General features: G+C 35.3%; 1 protein-coding gene across 7 annotated transcripts in view; it reads right to left on the bottom strand.

Moving 5' to 3' along the window:
* The window catches only part of LRRC49 (leucine rich repeat containing 49), a 158963-nt gene that overhangs the window by 17003 nt on the left and 125333 nt on the right, over positions 1-16627 (bottom strand). For all 7 annotated transcript variants that reach the window (XM_038580856.1, XM_038580854.1, XM_038580855.1 and 4 more), the window contains 2 exons: positions 9923-10160; positions 1459-1644 (listed from right to left, as the gene is read on the bottom strand). In XM_038580856.1, the coding sequence (XP_038436784.1) occupies positions 1459-1644; positions 9923-10160 (424 nt within the window). The remainder of the gene's footprint in view (positions 1-1458; positions 1645-9922; positions 10161-16627) is intronic.

The following is a 16627-nucleotide window of genomic DNA, read 5'->3' as shown; positions in this document are numbered from 1 at the left end:
TGGGTAAATATACTACTTACTACAGAGAGAGAGGCAGAGACACAAGCAGAGGAAGAAGCAGGCTTCAGCTGCTTCAGCCCGACGCGGGACTCCTAACCTAACATACTACTTAGGTTAATGGAGTCAACAGTTTGGCCATTAATGAAGGAGACTACTCATCGAGAGCCAAAACAACTATTCTACTTCCAGTCCAGGGTAGCTTTGGAAAACTTTGGGAGTAATTATTAGGTCTGACCAATGACTCACAACCTCTCTGGGAAAGTATTAAGGGAGTATACAAGAGTACACAAGACTGAATCTAATCTCTAATCTCTAGGGAACTAGCTGGAGAAATCAGTAGTCTAAAGGTTCCAGATTTATCCTACATCTTCGACAGACGGCTGATACTGTGGTTATGAGCCTACCATGGTTGATGCAAATTTCACTTCGCTGTTGTACACTGACCCAAAGCTCTCCAGTCTCTTAACGCTCTAAGATTTTTGGAGTGCTAGGCCAGAGGTACTTGTAGTGCATCAGCTGCAGAGAAATACAGTTGCTATTACCACTATACTGGCAAATTTCATTACAGCTCATTTTACAATAAGGAGGTCTTCTGAATTTTAAGAGATAATTGTAATAATACTGGCAGCATATTAGAGATTTTCTTTCTTTGGAGGATGATTCAAATTCAGTGCAGGAATTCCACAGGAGTGGAAGAAGCATAGTTTCTCTTTTCTTCCAAAACAGTATTTAGAGAACATGGTCTTTGGATAGCAAGAAGATTACCCTTGTGACAAACTTAGCAGAATCAATCTGAAAAATAACCCTTCACTAATAATATTCGGGGCCTGAGTTATACAGTGCAGGTAATCCACAGGCAGCTGTTACATATTATTAAAGCAGTCCAGACATTTACATATGCTTGTTTTATTTCCTTTTTTCCTCATTTTTACTTTCTCTTCTTTTACCTTTCTTCCTTATTTCTTATCTTTTTTTTTAAATCATTCTTCTTTCCCTGTGTACATTCTCCTTTTTTCTCACTTTATTCCTCCTTTCCTCTACCATGACCCTTGTCAGCTGACCTTTGGGTATTACTTCCCCATCCTTCTCATGTGCCCGGCAGTCTGCAAAACACTTTGAAACATACAAAGATCACAGTACCTACCTAAGTGGGTTTTTTTAAAAAACTGTCACCCTACCAACATTTTACTTTTCTGAACATTTACAAACAACAGTAAAAGTATCTGCTATTCACCATGATTTGGCTGCTATTTTTAAAGGCTGCCTAGTGCTTTAGAAGTTTTTTTTTTTTTTTTATAGATTTTTAGCTTTTTAATGTTGTAAATGTCAAGATTTGGGAAAGGCCCACAATATTTCTCAAAATTTCTATCATGGTTCCTGAAATTCCTGGCCATTTTTTTACTATTTCCCCTAAAATGGAATATTTTCATTCTACAGTTGACTTGGTGTTTAGCTTACCTCGGTCCCATTTATTTTCTGCATGCTAAAATGGCTCAGCCTAAACAGTACATAGTATTTCCAGAGTGTAAAATTGACAACTGGATTTCCTTGAGGATCAATTGTCAACTGGTCGACACGACGGAGTTGAGCAAGTGCATTAAATTGTTGCAGCATTACAAGATTTGTTTCCTTGAATTTAAGGTGCTGCAATGATAAAACACAAAAAAGAGTTAAACACTGAATTACCATCTTAAAAATTAAAGTTTCACTGATCACTGCCCAAGAAATCTGTAATTTAGGCTTGACTAATACATTTTCAATTACATTAAATCAACTGAATCTACTAAATTTATGTAATTGTAATCCATCTGATGCATCATTGATGGAATCCATTAATCTACCCAGTATTGAATTCAAAGTGATTTACCATCTGCAAAGGATGCACTCCATTTACTAGCAAACTAGGATCCTTAAAATTAAATAAATGTTCAATAATTCAGATTTTTAGGCATTACAGTGATTTTTTTTTCATTACAGTGATTTTATATGCTTTACAGTGAAATTAAATCTACAAAGGAAAGATTAGAAATAAAATATCCAGAACTTTATAAATACAGGACTCACAATGCTTCTGAGAAGCATTAGTCATTATTACCTGTATCTTGCCAATTACTACACAGGCTAGTTAAACTGGCCATGGGAAAGGAAAATCATTAAAACTGAAATGCTAATGTAAGTGTTCTTTCTGTGAAATTGGATGCTCTTTTCTGAACATATTGTCTCCACTTCTATCTATCTTCTTTACGAAGGATGGTGTGGCAAAAGAAAAAGAACTATGAGAGGGCAGGTGAAGAAAATTATATGGCTAACAGAGAAAAACACAATAATAACTCAAGGGAGAACTCACAGTTTCTACAAATACAAATACATACTAATAAGTAATATAAGAGTACCACAAAAAGCTAATTGGAAAAACTGGAAAAAGCTAATTTCTCAACCTTATTTTTAAAATAATTTTAATTCCAGTACAGTTAACACACAGTGTTCTATTAGTTTCGGGTGTACATTATAGTGATTCAACAATTCTACACATTACTCAGTGCTCATCACAATGGTGTACTCTTAATTCTCTTCACCTATTTCGCCCATCCTCCCACCCACCTCCCCTCTGGTGACCATCAGTTTGATCTCTGTAGTTGAGTCTGTTTTTTGATCTTTCTCTTTTTTCATATATATACATATATATATAAAATATATATGTTTATTGCATATATCCTTATATACATATACATTCATACTACATACAATGGAATATTATTCAGCCATTAAAAAAGAATAAAATCTTGCCAAATATCACCCAAGTGTCCATCCATTCATCATAGTTCCATAGTTTGGCTATAAGGGTGCACATAACTCTTCAAATTTGTGTTTTCATACTCTTTGGGTAAATACCTAGTAGTGCAATTACTGAATGGTAGAGTAGTTCTATTTTTATTTTTTTTTTTTTTTTTTTTTTTTTTTTTTTAAATTTTTTTTAAATTTATTTATGATAGTCATAGTCACAGAGAGAGAGAGAGAGGCAGAGACACAGGCAGAGGGAGAAGCAGGCTCCATGCACCGGGAGCCCGACGTGGGATTCGATCCCGGGTCTCCAGGATCGCGCCCTGGGCCAAAGGCAGGCGCCAAACCGCTGCGCCACCCAGGGATCCCGAGTAGTTCTATTTTTAATTTTTGGAGGAACCTCCATACTTCATCCGCAGTGGCTGCACCAGTTTGCATTCCCACCAACAGTACATAAAAGTTCCTTTTTCTCCACATCCTAGCCAACACCTGTTGTTTCTTGTCTTTTGGGTTTTAGCCATTCTGACAGGTGTGAAGTGATATTTCATTGTTTTTTATTGCATTTCCCTGATGATGAGTGATGCTGAACATCTTTTCGTGTGTCTGTTGGTTATCTGTTTGTCTTCTTTGGAGAAATGTCTGTTCATGTCTTCTGCCCATTTTTAAATTAGATTATTTGTGTATGGGCTGCCCGGGTGGCTCAGTGGTTTAGCGATGCCTTCGGCTCAGGGTGTGATCCTGGACACCTGGGATGGAGTCCCACGTTGGGCTCCCTGCATGGAGCCTGCTTCTCCCTCTGCCTGTATTTCTGCCTCTCTCTCTCTGTCTTTCATAAACAAATAAATAAAATCTTTAAAAAAAAAGATTATTTGTGTATTTGTGGTTGAGTTGTATAAGTTCTTTATACATTTTAGATACTGATCCTTTATTGGATATGTCATTTGCAAATATCTTCTCCCATTTAATAGGCTGCCTTTTAGTTTTATGGACTGTTTCCTTTGTTGTGCAGAAATTTTTTATGTATTCCCAATAGGTTATTTCTATTTTTGTTTGCCTGGTCTCAGGAGACCTATCTAGAAAGAAGCTGCTTTGGCCCATGTGAATTAAGTTCCTTTGTTCTTTTCTATGATTTTTATGGTTTCAGGTCTCACATTCAGATCCTTAATCCATTTTGAGTTTATTTTTGTTTATGGTGTAAGAAAGTGGTCCAGTTTCATTCCTTTGCATGTAGCTGCCCAACAATATTGTTGAAAAGACAGGTTTTTTTTTTTTCCCGTTGCATATTCTTGCCTCCTTTGTCAAAGATTAATTGACTATATAATCATGGGTTTATTTCTATGCTCTCTATTCTGTTGCATTGATCTATGTGTCTATTTTTCTGCCAGTACAATACTGTTTGGATTACTACTAGTACACTACTAGTATACTACTAGCTTTGTAGTATACTTTGAAATCTGGGATTATGATACCTTCACTTTTGTTCTTCTTTTTCAAGATTGCTTTAGCTATTTGGTATTTTTGTGGTTCATACAAATTTTAGGATTGTTTGTTCTAGCTCTGAAAAATGCTGGTGGTATTTTGATAGGGATTGCATTAAATCCGTAGATTGCCTTTGGTAGTATGGACATTTTAACAATATTTTTTCTTTCATTCCATGAGCATAGAATACCTTTGCATTTCTTTGTGTCACCTTAAATTTCTTTCATGAATGTTTTATAGTTTTCAGAGTATGGGTCTTTCACCTCCTTGGTTAAATTTATTCCTAGATATTATTTTTGGTGCCATTGTAAATAGTACTGTTTAATTTCTCTTTCTGTGACTTTATTATTAGTGTATAGAAATGCAGTGAACTTCTGTATATTGATTTTGTATCCTGTGAACCTACTAAATTATCAGTTCTAGTAGTTTTTGGTGGAGTCTGTTAGTTTTCTATGTATAGTATCATGTTGTCTGCAAACAGTTTTACTTCTTCCTTACCAATTTGGATGGCTTTTTTATCTTTTCTTGTCTGATTGCCATGGCTAGGACTTTCAGTACTATTCTGAATAAAAATGGTGAGTAGATATCGTGGTCTTGTTTCTGATCCCAGGACAAATCTCTCAGTCTTCCACCATTGAGTAGGATGTTAGCTATGAGTTTTTGTATATGGCCTTTATTATGTTGAGGTGTGTTCCCTCTAAAACTACTTTGTTGAGGGTTTTTATCATGAATGGATGTTGTGCTTTGTCAAATGCTTTACTGTATCTGTTGAAATGATTGTATGATTTTTTATTCTCTTATTGATGTGATGTATCACGTTGATTGATTTGTGAATACTGAACTACCCTTGCAATACAGGGATTAAATCCCACTTGATCATGGTGAATTTTTAAAAAATGTATTGTTGGATTTGGTTTGCTAGCATTCTGTTGATAACTTTTCCATCTATGTTCATCAAAGTTATTGGTCTGTAGCTCTCTTTTATTGTACGTCTTTCTCTGGTTTTGGTATCAGGGTAATGGTGGCCTCATAGAATGAATTTGGAAGCTTTTCCTCCTCTTCTATTTTTTGAAATAGTTTGAGAATAGGTATTAACTTGTCTTTAAATGTTTGGTAGAATTCACCTGTGAAACTGTCTGATCCTGACTTGTTTGTTGGAAGGTTTTGATTCCGATTCAGTTTCATTGCTGGTAATCAATCTATTCAAATTTTCTTTTCCTGATTCATTTTTGGTAGTTTATATGTTTCTAGGAATTTATAAATTACTCCTAGGTTATCCAGTTTGTTGGCTTATATTTTTCATAATATTTTCTTGTATCCTTTATATTTCTGTGGTTTTGGTTGTTATTTCTTTTACTTTTCATTTGAGCCCTCTTTCTCTCTCTCTCTCACATGAATCTGGCTTAAAGGTTTATTAATTTTGTTGCTCTCTTCAAAGAACCAGCTCCTGGTTTCATTGATCTATTATTTTTAGATTCTATTTCACTTATTTCTGCTCTTTTTTTATTTCCTTCCTTCTACTCATTTTGGGTTTTGTTTGTTCTTCTTTTTCTAGCTTCTTTAGGTGTAAGATTAGGTTGCTTTGAGATTTTTTTCACTTCCTAGGGTAGGCCTGTACTGCTCTAAACTTCCCTCCTAGAACACTTTTTACTGCATCCTAATGATTTTGGATCATTGTGTTTTCATTTTCATGTCTCTATGTATTTTTTATTTCCTCTTTGATTTCTTGGTTGACCCATTCATTGTTGAGTAGCATGTTATTTAACCTCCATGTATTCATCCATTGTGTTCTTTCCTGATTTTTTTTTTTTTTTTTGTAGTTGATTTCTAGTTTCACAGTGTTGTGGTCAGAAAAGATGCGTGATATGACTTCAGTCTTTTAATTTGCAGAGACTTAGTTTGTGGCCTAATATGTGATGTATTCCAGAAAATGTTTCATGTGCACTTGAAAAGAACATGTATTCTGCTGTTTAGGATGGAATGTTCTGAATATATGTTAGATCAACCTGGTCCAATGCATCCTTCAAAGCCTCTTTCTCCTTGCTGATTATCAATTTGGAAGATGTATCCATTGATATAAATGGGGTGTTATGTTTTTAGCTGCCTAATGTATTTGGGTGCTTCCATGTTGGGTGCATAAGTATTTGCAACTATTACAACTTCTTGTTGGATTGTTTCCTTTATTATATAGTGTCTTTGTCTTTTGTTACAGTCTTTGTTTTAACATCTATTTTGTCTGGTATAAGTATGGCTACCACAGCTTTCTTTTCACTTTCATTCATATGATAAATACTTTTCCATTCCTTCACTTTCAATCTGCAGGTGTCTTTAGGTCTGAAAAGAGTCTCTTGTAGGCAGCATATAGGTGGGCCTTGCTTTTTTATTCATTCCATCATTCTATGTCTTTTGATTGGAGCATAGTCCATTTCCATTCAAAGTAATTATTGATGGGTATGTACTTATTGCTATTTTGTTGTATATTTTATATTTGTTTTAGTAGTTCTTCCCTGTTTCTTTCTTCTCTTGCTCTCTCTCATGGTTTGCTGACTTCTTTCTCTTTATTTTTTGCCAATTACTGGTTTTTGATTTGTGGTTACCATAAGGTTTATATATAACATCTTATGCATATAGCAGTCTGTATTAAGTTGATAGTTGCTAAAGTTTGAACCCATTCTAAAAGCACTAAGTTTTTATCCCTCTCTCCTCCACATTTTAGATATATTGTGTCATTCTTTACATCTTTTTCTGGAGACTTTGAGTGATTTTTATGGATATACTTAATTTTACTGCTTTTGTGCTTCCTACTTTTCTTACTCCTTAGAGTCTTTCCTTTCCACTCAGAGTCCCTTTTAACATTTCTTGTAGGGCTGGTTTAGTGCTGATGAATACTTTTAATTTTTGTTTGTCTGGGAATTTCTTTTTTTTTAAATTTAATTAATTTATTTGTGAGACACACATACAGAGAGGCAGAGACATAGGCAGAGGGAGAAGACATAGGCAGAGGCTCCATGGGGAGCCTGATGTGGGACTCTATCCCAGGACCCCAGGATGATGACCTGAGCCAAAGGCAGATACTCAACCACTGAGCCCCAGATGACCCTTGTGTGGGTATTTCTTTATCTCTTCTCCTATTCTGAATGATAGCCTTGTTGAATAGATTATTCTCAGTTGCAGATTTCTTTCTTTCAGCAGTTCAAATATATCATGCCATTCCTTTCTGCCCTGTGAAGTTTCTGCTGAAAAAAATCAGCTGTTATCCCTGTATGTAACTATTTTCTCTTCCTTTGCTGCTTTCAAAATTCTTTTATCACTACTTTTTGCCATTTTAATTACTATGTGTCTTGGTGTGGACCCCCTTGGGTTCATTTTGTTGTGGGCTCTCTATGCCTCCTGAATCTGGATTTCTGTTTCCCCAGCTTTGGGAAGTTTCAGCTACTATTTCCTCAAATAAATTTGCTGCCCCCTTTTCTCTGTCCTCCTCTTCTGAGGTCCTGATTCTGTGAAGGTTATTACACGTATGGTGTTGCTGAGTTCCATAAGTCTATTTTCATTTTTTATTGTTACTTTTCTCTCCCCTGTTCAGCTTGATTGCTCTCCATTACTCTGTCCTCCAGATTGCTGATCTGTTCTTCTGCTTCTTCTAGTCTACTATTTATTCCATTTAGTGTATTTTTAATTTCAACTACTGAGTTCTTCATCTCTGATTGGTTCTTTTTTATGTTTTTTTAAATCTCTTCAGAGGGTCTCACTGAAGTCCTCCACTCTTTTTTCAAGTGAGTATCTTTATAATCATTACTTTAAATCCTCTATCAGGTACATTACTTATCTCCATTCCATTTAGCTCTCTTGTGATTTTTGTCCTGTTCTTTCATTTGGGAATATTTCTGTTTCCTATTTTGTCTAACTCTCTTTGTCTGTTTCTCTGTGTTGAAAATGTCAGCTCATCTCCTGCTTTTGAAAGTAGCAGCCTTATAATAAAGAGTCCTGTAGTGCCCTTGCAGAGCAATATCCCCTATTCACCAGAACCTGGTACACTTCAGTAGTATCTCCTGTGTGTGTTGCATGTGCCCTGTTGTGGCTGAGCTGTGTTTCCCTTAAGTCCAGTCACTTGCAATGGCTCTTGGCCTGTTGTGGGAGAGGGAAATGGTCCCTATGTTGTTAGTGGACCAGTTAGGGGGGCTGTCTTGGCTTGAGTTGAGTCAGGCCAGGTGTTTGCCAGAGCAGGGCTCTTTCTCATTGTTGTCCCCTGAGAAGCATTCACTGGTGGGCAAGGCCTGCACTCAGACCCAATATCTGCCCCCAGCCCATTGCTGGTGCCACAGTCAGACTGGTGTGTGTTGTTATCTTCCTCTCTGACCAGGGCAAGAGTCCCTTTGGAGTAGTGTTAGCCCCTTTTGGGGCTGCTTCACAGTGTCAGGTTTGTGGCACCACTTTGGAATGACTCTGGTCAAGAGCATATTAGAGGGGACAGGTCCCATAGGAGGGTACAGCTGCAGGGTACATGGTGCCACCAAGGTCTGCATCCATCCACTGCAGGGAGGGACCTGCAGCCACTCAGGAAACCTCCTGCCCAGGTCAGGATGGAGGGGGCATGTTCACAGAAGCATGTGAGGATGGTGCATGCTGTTCACAAGCTAGGTGGAGAGTGCTGGTGTTGTGCTAGTTCCTACATGTGTCTGTGTATCTAGGCTTGGAGTGGGAGGGAGATGGCACCTGCCAGCATTTCTGTTCTTGGAAAAAGTCTCCACAAGATCCCTGCCCCTCCAGCACATGCTCTGAGGCCAGTAAATAAATCTCCTTCCCATAAATCCCAGGTATTTTTCAAACTGCTGCTTCTATACTATATGTCAGTGGGGCAGTTTGTTGTGTCATATCTTTAAAGATAAAGATTTAGTTTCCTCTTGCCCACTGGCTCTCCTAGAGCCGTGTTTGCTTATTTTTAAATTTCCAGGGGTTAATCCCCACTGATTGTAAGAACTCATGGAGTTAGGCCCCTCTGGTTTTCAAAGCCAAATGTTCGAGGAATTTGTCTTCCCTCCCTCCCTGGACAGTCCCACAAGTCGGTTTACCTTTTGAGCTGTCTCTGCCCTCCCTACCCTCTTCGATGTGGCCCCTTTGTTACATTTAGCTTTGGAGAGTCTGTTCTGCCAGTCTTCAGGTCATTTTCTGGGTTTTTACACAAATGTGGGTGTTATCTACTTGTATCCACAGGATGAGGTGAACTTAGGATCTTCCTACTCCACCATTTTCTCCTTCTCGAACTAATTCTAAATGAGCTACCAAAATTATTTTAAATGTTGTTAGGAGACTACTATAAAAATTATATACAAATGTATATGTCCCATTAATACTGGGTAGAATAAATGGATACATAGTATAAGATTAGGTGAAGTCCTGAAGAGTGCTTTATAAATAGAAATACATAATTTGAATGAAATTATATTAGTCCTTTATATTCCATAAAGAATTATTATATAGAGAGATAATTTCAAGGCCACTTATGAATACTAATTTAAATCCCAGATCCAGAAAATCAACACAAAAGCTTAGTCTCCCTGCCAGATAGAAACTGCATAAATAAAAGTTAAAACAGGTCTTTGGCCTGAACACACAAGTCATGACTGAGAATAATTCAAATATACTACCAAAAGGAAATGTTTACCAGAGAATTAGGAAATTTAATCTTCAATTTGGGAAGCACTTGGACAATTTCATCAAATTCTATGAAAGTGAAGGACACTGTTGTCACCATTCCTGCTGTCTGAACACTCCAATTCCGATCTAGAGATTCCAGTGCTCCTGAGCCATATAGAGAAAGTGTGTCCCCATCCACTTCAACAAGGTGTGTGTCTGTGACAGATAAACCTTGTAAAGCACTGGTGAGTCCTGAGTCCAGAGACCTGGAAAATGCAGCATACAATGAAACTCTTATCATGAAAAATAAATAATAGACAATAAAAGCTTGTTGGCAAAGGTATTTGAAATTTTAAATTCATTTTTTGGTTTCAATAATTAAACCCAGAGCATCAAAGACTAAATTTCAATAGAATATTGGGAACTTGTGTATTCTTCTAGTTATACATTTTAATTCAAAAAAAGGCACAGTGAACAACAACAACAAAATACCACTTTAAACCCAAATTATTTATATCAATTAAAGGTACTGATATCCTATTTAGTTTTAAAACAATCAACTTAGTATATCATGGATATCTTTTCTCTTTTTCTGATTCTTTTCATGATAGTACAAATATGTTTTCCTAATCTATAAAGTATTCTGCTGTCTAGCAGGAAAAAAAACGCACTTTACAGAACACTATTTCTATATTAAGAACCATATGAAAATATATCTATAAAACAGTTGGGAAGACACATAAATACTGTTAACAATAGTTTACCTCTCAGAAGCTAGATTAAGGGGTAACTTTGACTTTCTATTTTTGAGTACCTCAATGTGGGTTGACATTTTGCAATTGTATACTACAGTTATAAGTAGTAAAATTAATGAAGATTTCTTCCCCATTTTGAAATTAAAAATGAAAAATTATCCACTATTTAATATCTGTCTCTCTCTCTATATATACATATATAAAGACACACACATATATATAATATACACAAAATCACATACTCTACTGAAAATAATTGTTACTATTTCCAAAGTAGAAGCCACATTTTTTTTTTTTGCAAAAGGTACCCAAATGATAGACAAAGAAGAAAAGAAATAGCTCAACCCAACTCAAATTTTCTGATTTGTGAACAGAGACATAACTATTTACTTACCCAGTTTCAAATCTCAAACAACATTTTACTTTTGTTCTATATGCTTTCATTCAGCTATCTTTACTTTCCAAGAGTATTTATTTACCCTTACTAATATTAGTACTTTGCCTTGCTTTGTGCTTCTGTGAATTTTAATATACTTCTCCAATATATCATTTCTCTTAGTGTATCATACGTATATGTTTATAATTTGCCTTCTCTATCAGTTAATTCCTGGAGGCTAAAGACTATATTTCCTCATCTTTGGGGCACTGAAGCCTAGTAATATATTTTCACAATGTATGTTAAATAAATGGATTATTAAGGATCTTCAAATTTTTTATAATGCTGATATTGGAGGAGAAGACTGACAAACCATTACCTTGTTTTTACTATGTTTTACTGGACTTATGTGTATTTATTTTGGAGGCATCAGCCCGTAACACACCCGTGCATACAATAATAAGCTGGGTAATAATATCAGTCAATTTGAAGTGAATATGCAACCAAGAAAATACAAAGAAGCTTGATTTCTGCCAGGCTAGGGCTTAGGACAATGATTATTATATGGCAGTAGTTAGACATTTAATGAGCAGTAGTATTTGAATAACCTATAATCCTATAAAGGTAAAGGCTGATAACAGAATTTAAAAAGATAGAACTAGGAGTTCCTTATATTGTACTTTGTGTGATACCTTTGTGTTGAGCTATGTAAACATATAATTATTTCTGGAATAAGATAAAGGATAGAAGTTATATTTCACTGCTACTAAAATATAGACGTCTTGCTGAAAAGAGTGCATACCCCTGTTACAACACTTAACATACTACATGGCAATTACCTGCTTACTTGTCTGTCTCTCTCACAGTGATCTTTGAGGGCTCCAACTTTGTCACATTTAGTAGATCCACCATCTAGCATTGCTCCTAGCATATTTTATATTCAATAAATATTTCTTGAATGAATTAATCAAGTGAGACAATTATGATGTTTTTAATGATTGTCTACTGAGTCTTAAGAAGGATGTTCTGATTGTAAGCTATGGTTTGAACAAAGGGGCAGAATCAGTGATCCAGATACAAAAGGGTTAGCAAGGGTGCTCTCAGGTAAGGCAAAGGCAAATAAGGAAGACATAAGGTCAAGGCAAGAAAAAAAAACCTAGCTAGTTGCCTAATGGCCATGATACCCAGCAAACCAAGTTCATTTTAATGTAAAAATGATGGAGAATCAGAGCTATGTATCAAAAATACGAGTAAATACTTTGAGAAGGGTATTGTACTATATCACATTTTTGGAAGTATGTTACCTTTCTTTTTCTTTTCCATGTGATTAAAAATAAAAGAATATAAACTCCAAGATAAAAGTCTTTCATCAGAAAGGGATTATTTATTTTGTAGAAAGGTTTGTCAAGCAGTCTGTTGGGAAAATAAGTGAAATAATAAGCCTAAACTCAGGAAAATAGTAATATGGTTACAAAAGAAAGCAGAAGTAATCTCTAACTTATATAAATCTCACATGGACATTTTGTAAAAAACAAAGGTGAGTTTTCTGGGCAACAGGAAATGTAGCACCTGTTAAATTAGGTCACACTGTTGCTAACTCATTTTAGTTATTTTCTGAATGAGGCTTGAATTTAGCCTCAAACTCTGGCCAATATAGAGTAGAGGAACCTATTCTTCAGGGAAGCTGTGCTCTAATTTGCATAAAAAATTACTTGGGAAGTTTTCCAAAAATGTTTATATGTTGGGGATTGTCCTTCCAGTTTTCCTTGTGTGCTTGGTAGATATGTCCACATCTTTGCAGTCATACATACTACATATTATTTCATATGTTCATTCATTCATTTATTCAGCAAACATTTGCTGAAAGCCCATTATATACAGGGCACTGCTAAGGATTCTGGCATAGGCAACTAAATCATCTGTATTGATAAGGACAGTCAGTATAGAGATCATGTACAAGTGCTGAGTGTATCAGAACTTTTCTTCACTTTCATAGGGCTATAGTCTAAGAAATATAACAGCTCTAATCATACTCTGCAATCAATTTAATACATGAAATATAATTAAATTGAAATGACCTCAACCTCTCTTAAACAAGTAGGTTTATCTGTAGAGCTTACTATGTATCAGGTATTATGTTTGGCACTGGGAATATAAAGATAAATTAAAATTTACTTGCCCTTAAAGAGCTCCCAATATGGATGAAGGGTAAAGAACAAGACAAATATATATATATATATAATATATAATAAAATACATATATATTTGGGATTATATATAATAAAATATATATATTTGGGATTATATATATAATATATATAGTAATATAATGTGCTCATTTTCATATAATGAATATTTAAATGATATGCTGTGAGAATACAGAGGAAGGAATTCTTCCAGTAGGGATAAGTCAGTTTTCAAAAGGAGGTAGCATTTGAACTGGTCCTTGAAAGATGCACAGTAAAATTTCACCAGAAATAGGAGGAAGCACACTTCAGGTAAGAAAAACTAAATGAAGAAAGGTATAGAATCCTAATTATATATAACATATTCAGGTAAGAACAATTCCCATATGGCTAGAACACTGAAACAACTGGAAGAGTTGTAGGTGAAAATGAAGATGAAAAGTCAGATTTTATCCCGTAAGGTTGAGGAGTAGAAAAAAGTAATAAAAGAGCAAACTAAAAGGTAACAGGACCATATTTGATGCACATTTTTAAGCACCTCCAATGTGCCATGCATGGAGCTCAATATAAAGATGAACACGACATTTCTTGATCCTCAAGGATCTACCTCAGACAGATAAGTTGGTCATCTTTGTGGAAGACGTAGCAGGGAAAGGCTGGATGAAGACAGATTAGTAGGAAAACCAGTGCTATAGCATCAACTGGATCATATAAGGGCATAAGAAAAAGGAAGTCATGGTATAGTGGAAATGGAATTGGCAAGAAAACCAGACAGACCTTAGTTCAAATCCCAGACCTGTCATTGATAAACAGAGGACGTTGGGAGCAAGTTATTTAATTTCTTTATAGTTTCAGTTTCTTGTACATAAATGGTAATTATAATACATATTTTTTCAAAGTTGTCATAGATTAGAAATATTCTAAGCCATATCTCATGCTCAGCTCAATACATTTTAGTGATTATTATCAATAAAAGAAGAGAACATAGATACAACATGTTTAAGAAAAAATAAAAGCAGAACTTAGTGACTGAAATTGGAGAATAAAGGAAAGGAAAGAGTCAAATGTGGCTCAAAATTGTAGAGTAGGTGACTGGGTCAAGTGGTCTAGTTTTCTACCCCTGTCTAGTCTAAATTAACACACTGAGAAATGTGGCATTCCTATGGAGAATCCATGTTTTAAAATTTGTTTTCCCATGAAGCCTAATACGTTTCCATGTATATTTCCTACTTCAAATATTTATAGAACAGTAGGCAGCCTGCCATCAAATAGGAATTCTCTCCAAGATCCTCACAATCAAGTGGCTAATTACAAGTACAAATGTTCATTTAATCAACCTGATCTTAATATAGGAATCAGAAAAATATTCTATGCCTTCTTGATTAGTATAAGACTCCAAGAAAAGACAAAGTAATTAATTTAATGCAATAAAGTAACAAGTTCTTGAAAGCCAGGCTAAATAAAGAATATACTCTTAAATGCCTAACTGGAAAAAAAAGACAATATTTCAGAGGATTATGGGTTTTTTTGGTGTGTTTTTAAAAATCTTTAGGTTTTCTATAACAGGCTAGAACAGAAAGACTTAAAATATTTCGGAAGATTCTTTTCCCAATGAATAAGTGGTGCTGATTCCTATAATAACGTATTTTATGAATTTCTATTACAACATTCGTAGGTGTGGAAATTCATTTTATGCATTATATTTTATTATGGTAGTGTTGGCTAAAGTACCACAGTCTTCATAGACAGGAAATGACCAAAAATAAACCAGCTTCACTGCATGCATCCAATGTAAGCAAAGAAAACATTACACCAAGTACTTTCCCATTTCTGGCAGGGAAAAGAAACCTGCAATATGTCATTTTACTGTAGAGCTGTCCCAAGTACAGTGAACAGTGAAATCATTAATGGGATATACCAAAGTTTTACAGAATTTCTTCTCTTTATGTGCCTATAATTTTTTCATGGATACTTGTTTCCAGGCATTTAGTTACACACCCATAAGCCAAAGGTCACAGACACTCTAACACAAGAATTAGCCACTTTTTTGGCATTATGAAATGCTAAAGACTATAAATGGGATTGTTAAAAATGGAAAAACTTATGTAGTATTAAGAAACAAATTGGAACCCTAAGGAAGGGACTTTGTGACCCTCTGACATTCTACCTTCAGAAAGAGCCAGGTTTATATCATTCCAGAAAGATGAAATTTAATTATATTTTAAAAGACTTACAGAGAATATAGTAACATAACTTCCAAAATTTAAAACTTTCCACTGTGTACTTTCAGATAAACTAGCACAAAGACTGAACACATGAGTTTGAAATCTCCCTCTAAATGCCATTAAAGTAATTGAACTAGTGCAAACCCACAACAAGAAGTACAACAGTTGGGGGTGAGGGAGGGACAACCTGCCATAAGAAGATTCAGAAAATGTCTGGAAGCTAGAAAGTAAAATAATTTTGAATGATGAAGAAAAACAAAGGAAGTTGTTGCTTGGAATATGCACTGGGGACAAAAACAAAGATGACAGGCAAATTGCCCAGTAGGACTTTTGGAAAGGAAAGAACAATAGATATGATAGAAGATGGGAGTAGAAATAAGACTTAATATAGGGGCATTAATTGAAGATCTATATAAGGACCTATCATCTACTTCTCCCACTGTCAGTAAAACAGGCCAAGTGGCATTGCAGATCAGTGGGAGAAGGAAAGAATACTCAATATATCATTAGGGCAATTAATTCCTCCTATATGAGAAAAACACAATCAGACGTCAATCTCAAACTTAAAGACCAATTCCAAATATAATAAAAACTAAAATATGAAAGGCCAAATTTTAAAACTTTAGGAAGACAAACTGGGAGAATATTTTTACAATCTCGATGTGGTAAAGGATTTTTTTTCTTAAATACAATCCAAATGGGTAAACCATAAAAGGAAAGGTATATATATTGGTTATCTTCAAAACACAAATGTTATTTATTTATTTTTTAAAAAATATATATATTTTAAAGATTTTTATTTATTTATTCATGATAGACAGAGACTGAGAGACAGAGAGAGAGAGACAGAGAGAGAGAGGCAGAGACACAGGCAGAGGGAGAAGCAGGCTCCATGCAGGGAGCCTGATGCGGGACTTGATCCCGGGACTCCAGAATCATGCCCTGGACCAAAGGTAGGCGCTGAACTGCTGAGCCACCCAGGGATCCCCCACAAATGTTATTTAAAGGCAAAGACATATATGAGATTGCATGGGGGAAAGTAGAGAGCAAAAAGAAGGCCTGGAACTAAAATCTGAGTAATCCTACCACCTAGAGGTTGAGAGAATAGAAGTACTTGAGGATATTAGAAAGATACATAAGGCAAGAAAAGGCTACTAGGAATATGCTATAAAATAATAAACTGTGAACAAT

The sequence above is a fragment of the Canis lupus genome, chromosome 30, assembly GCF_011100685.1.
Source record: "Canis lupus familiaris isolate Mischka breed German Shepherd chromosome 30, alternate assembly UU_Cfam_GSD_1.0, whole genome shotgun sequence".
Lineage (NCBI taxonomy): Eukaryota > Metazoa > Chordata > Mammalia > Carnivora > Canidae > Canis > Canis lupus.
This window is presented reverse-complemented; position numbering and strand designations above follow the sequence as displayed.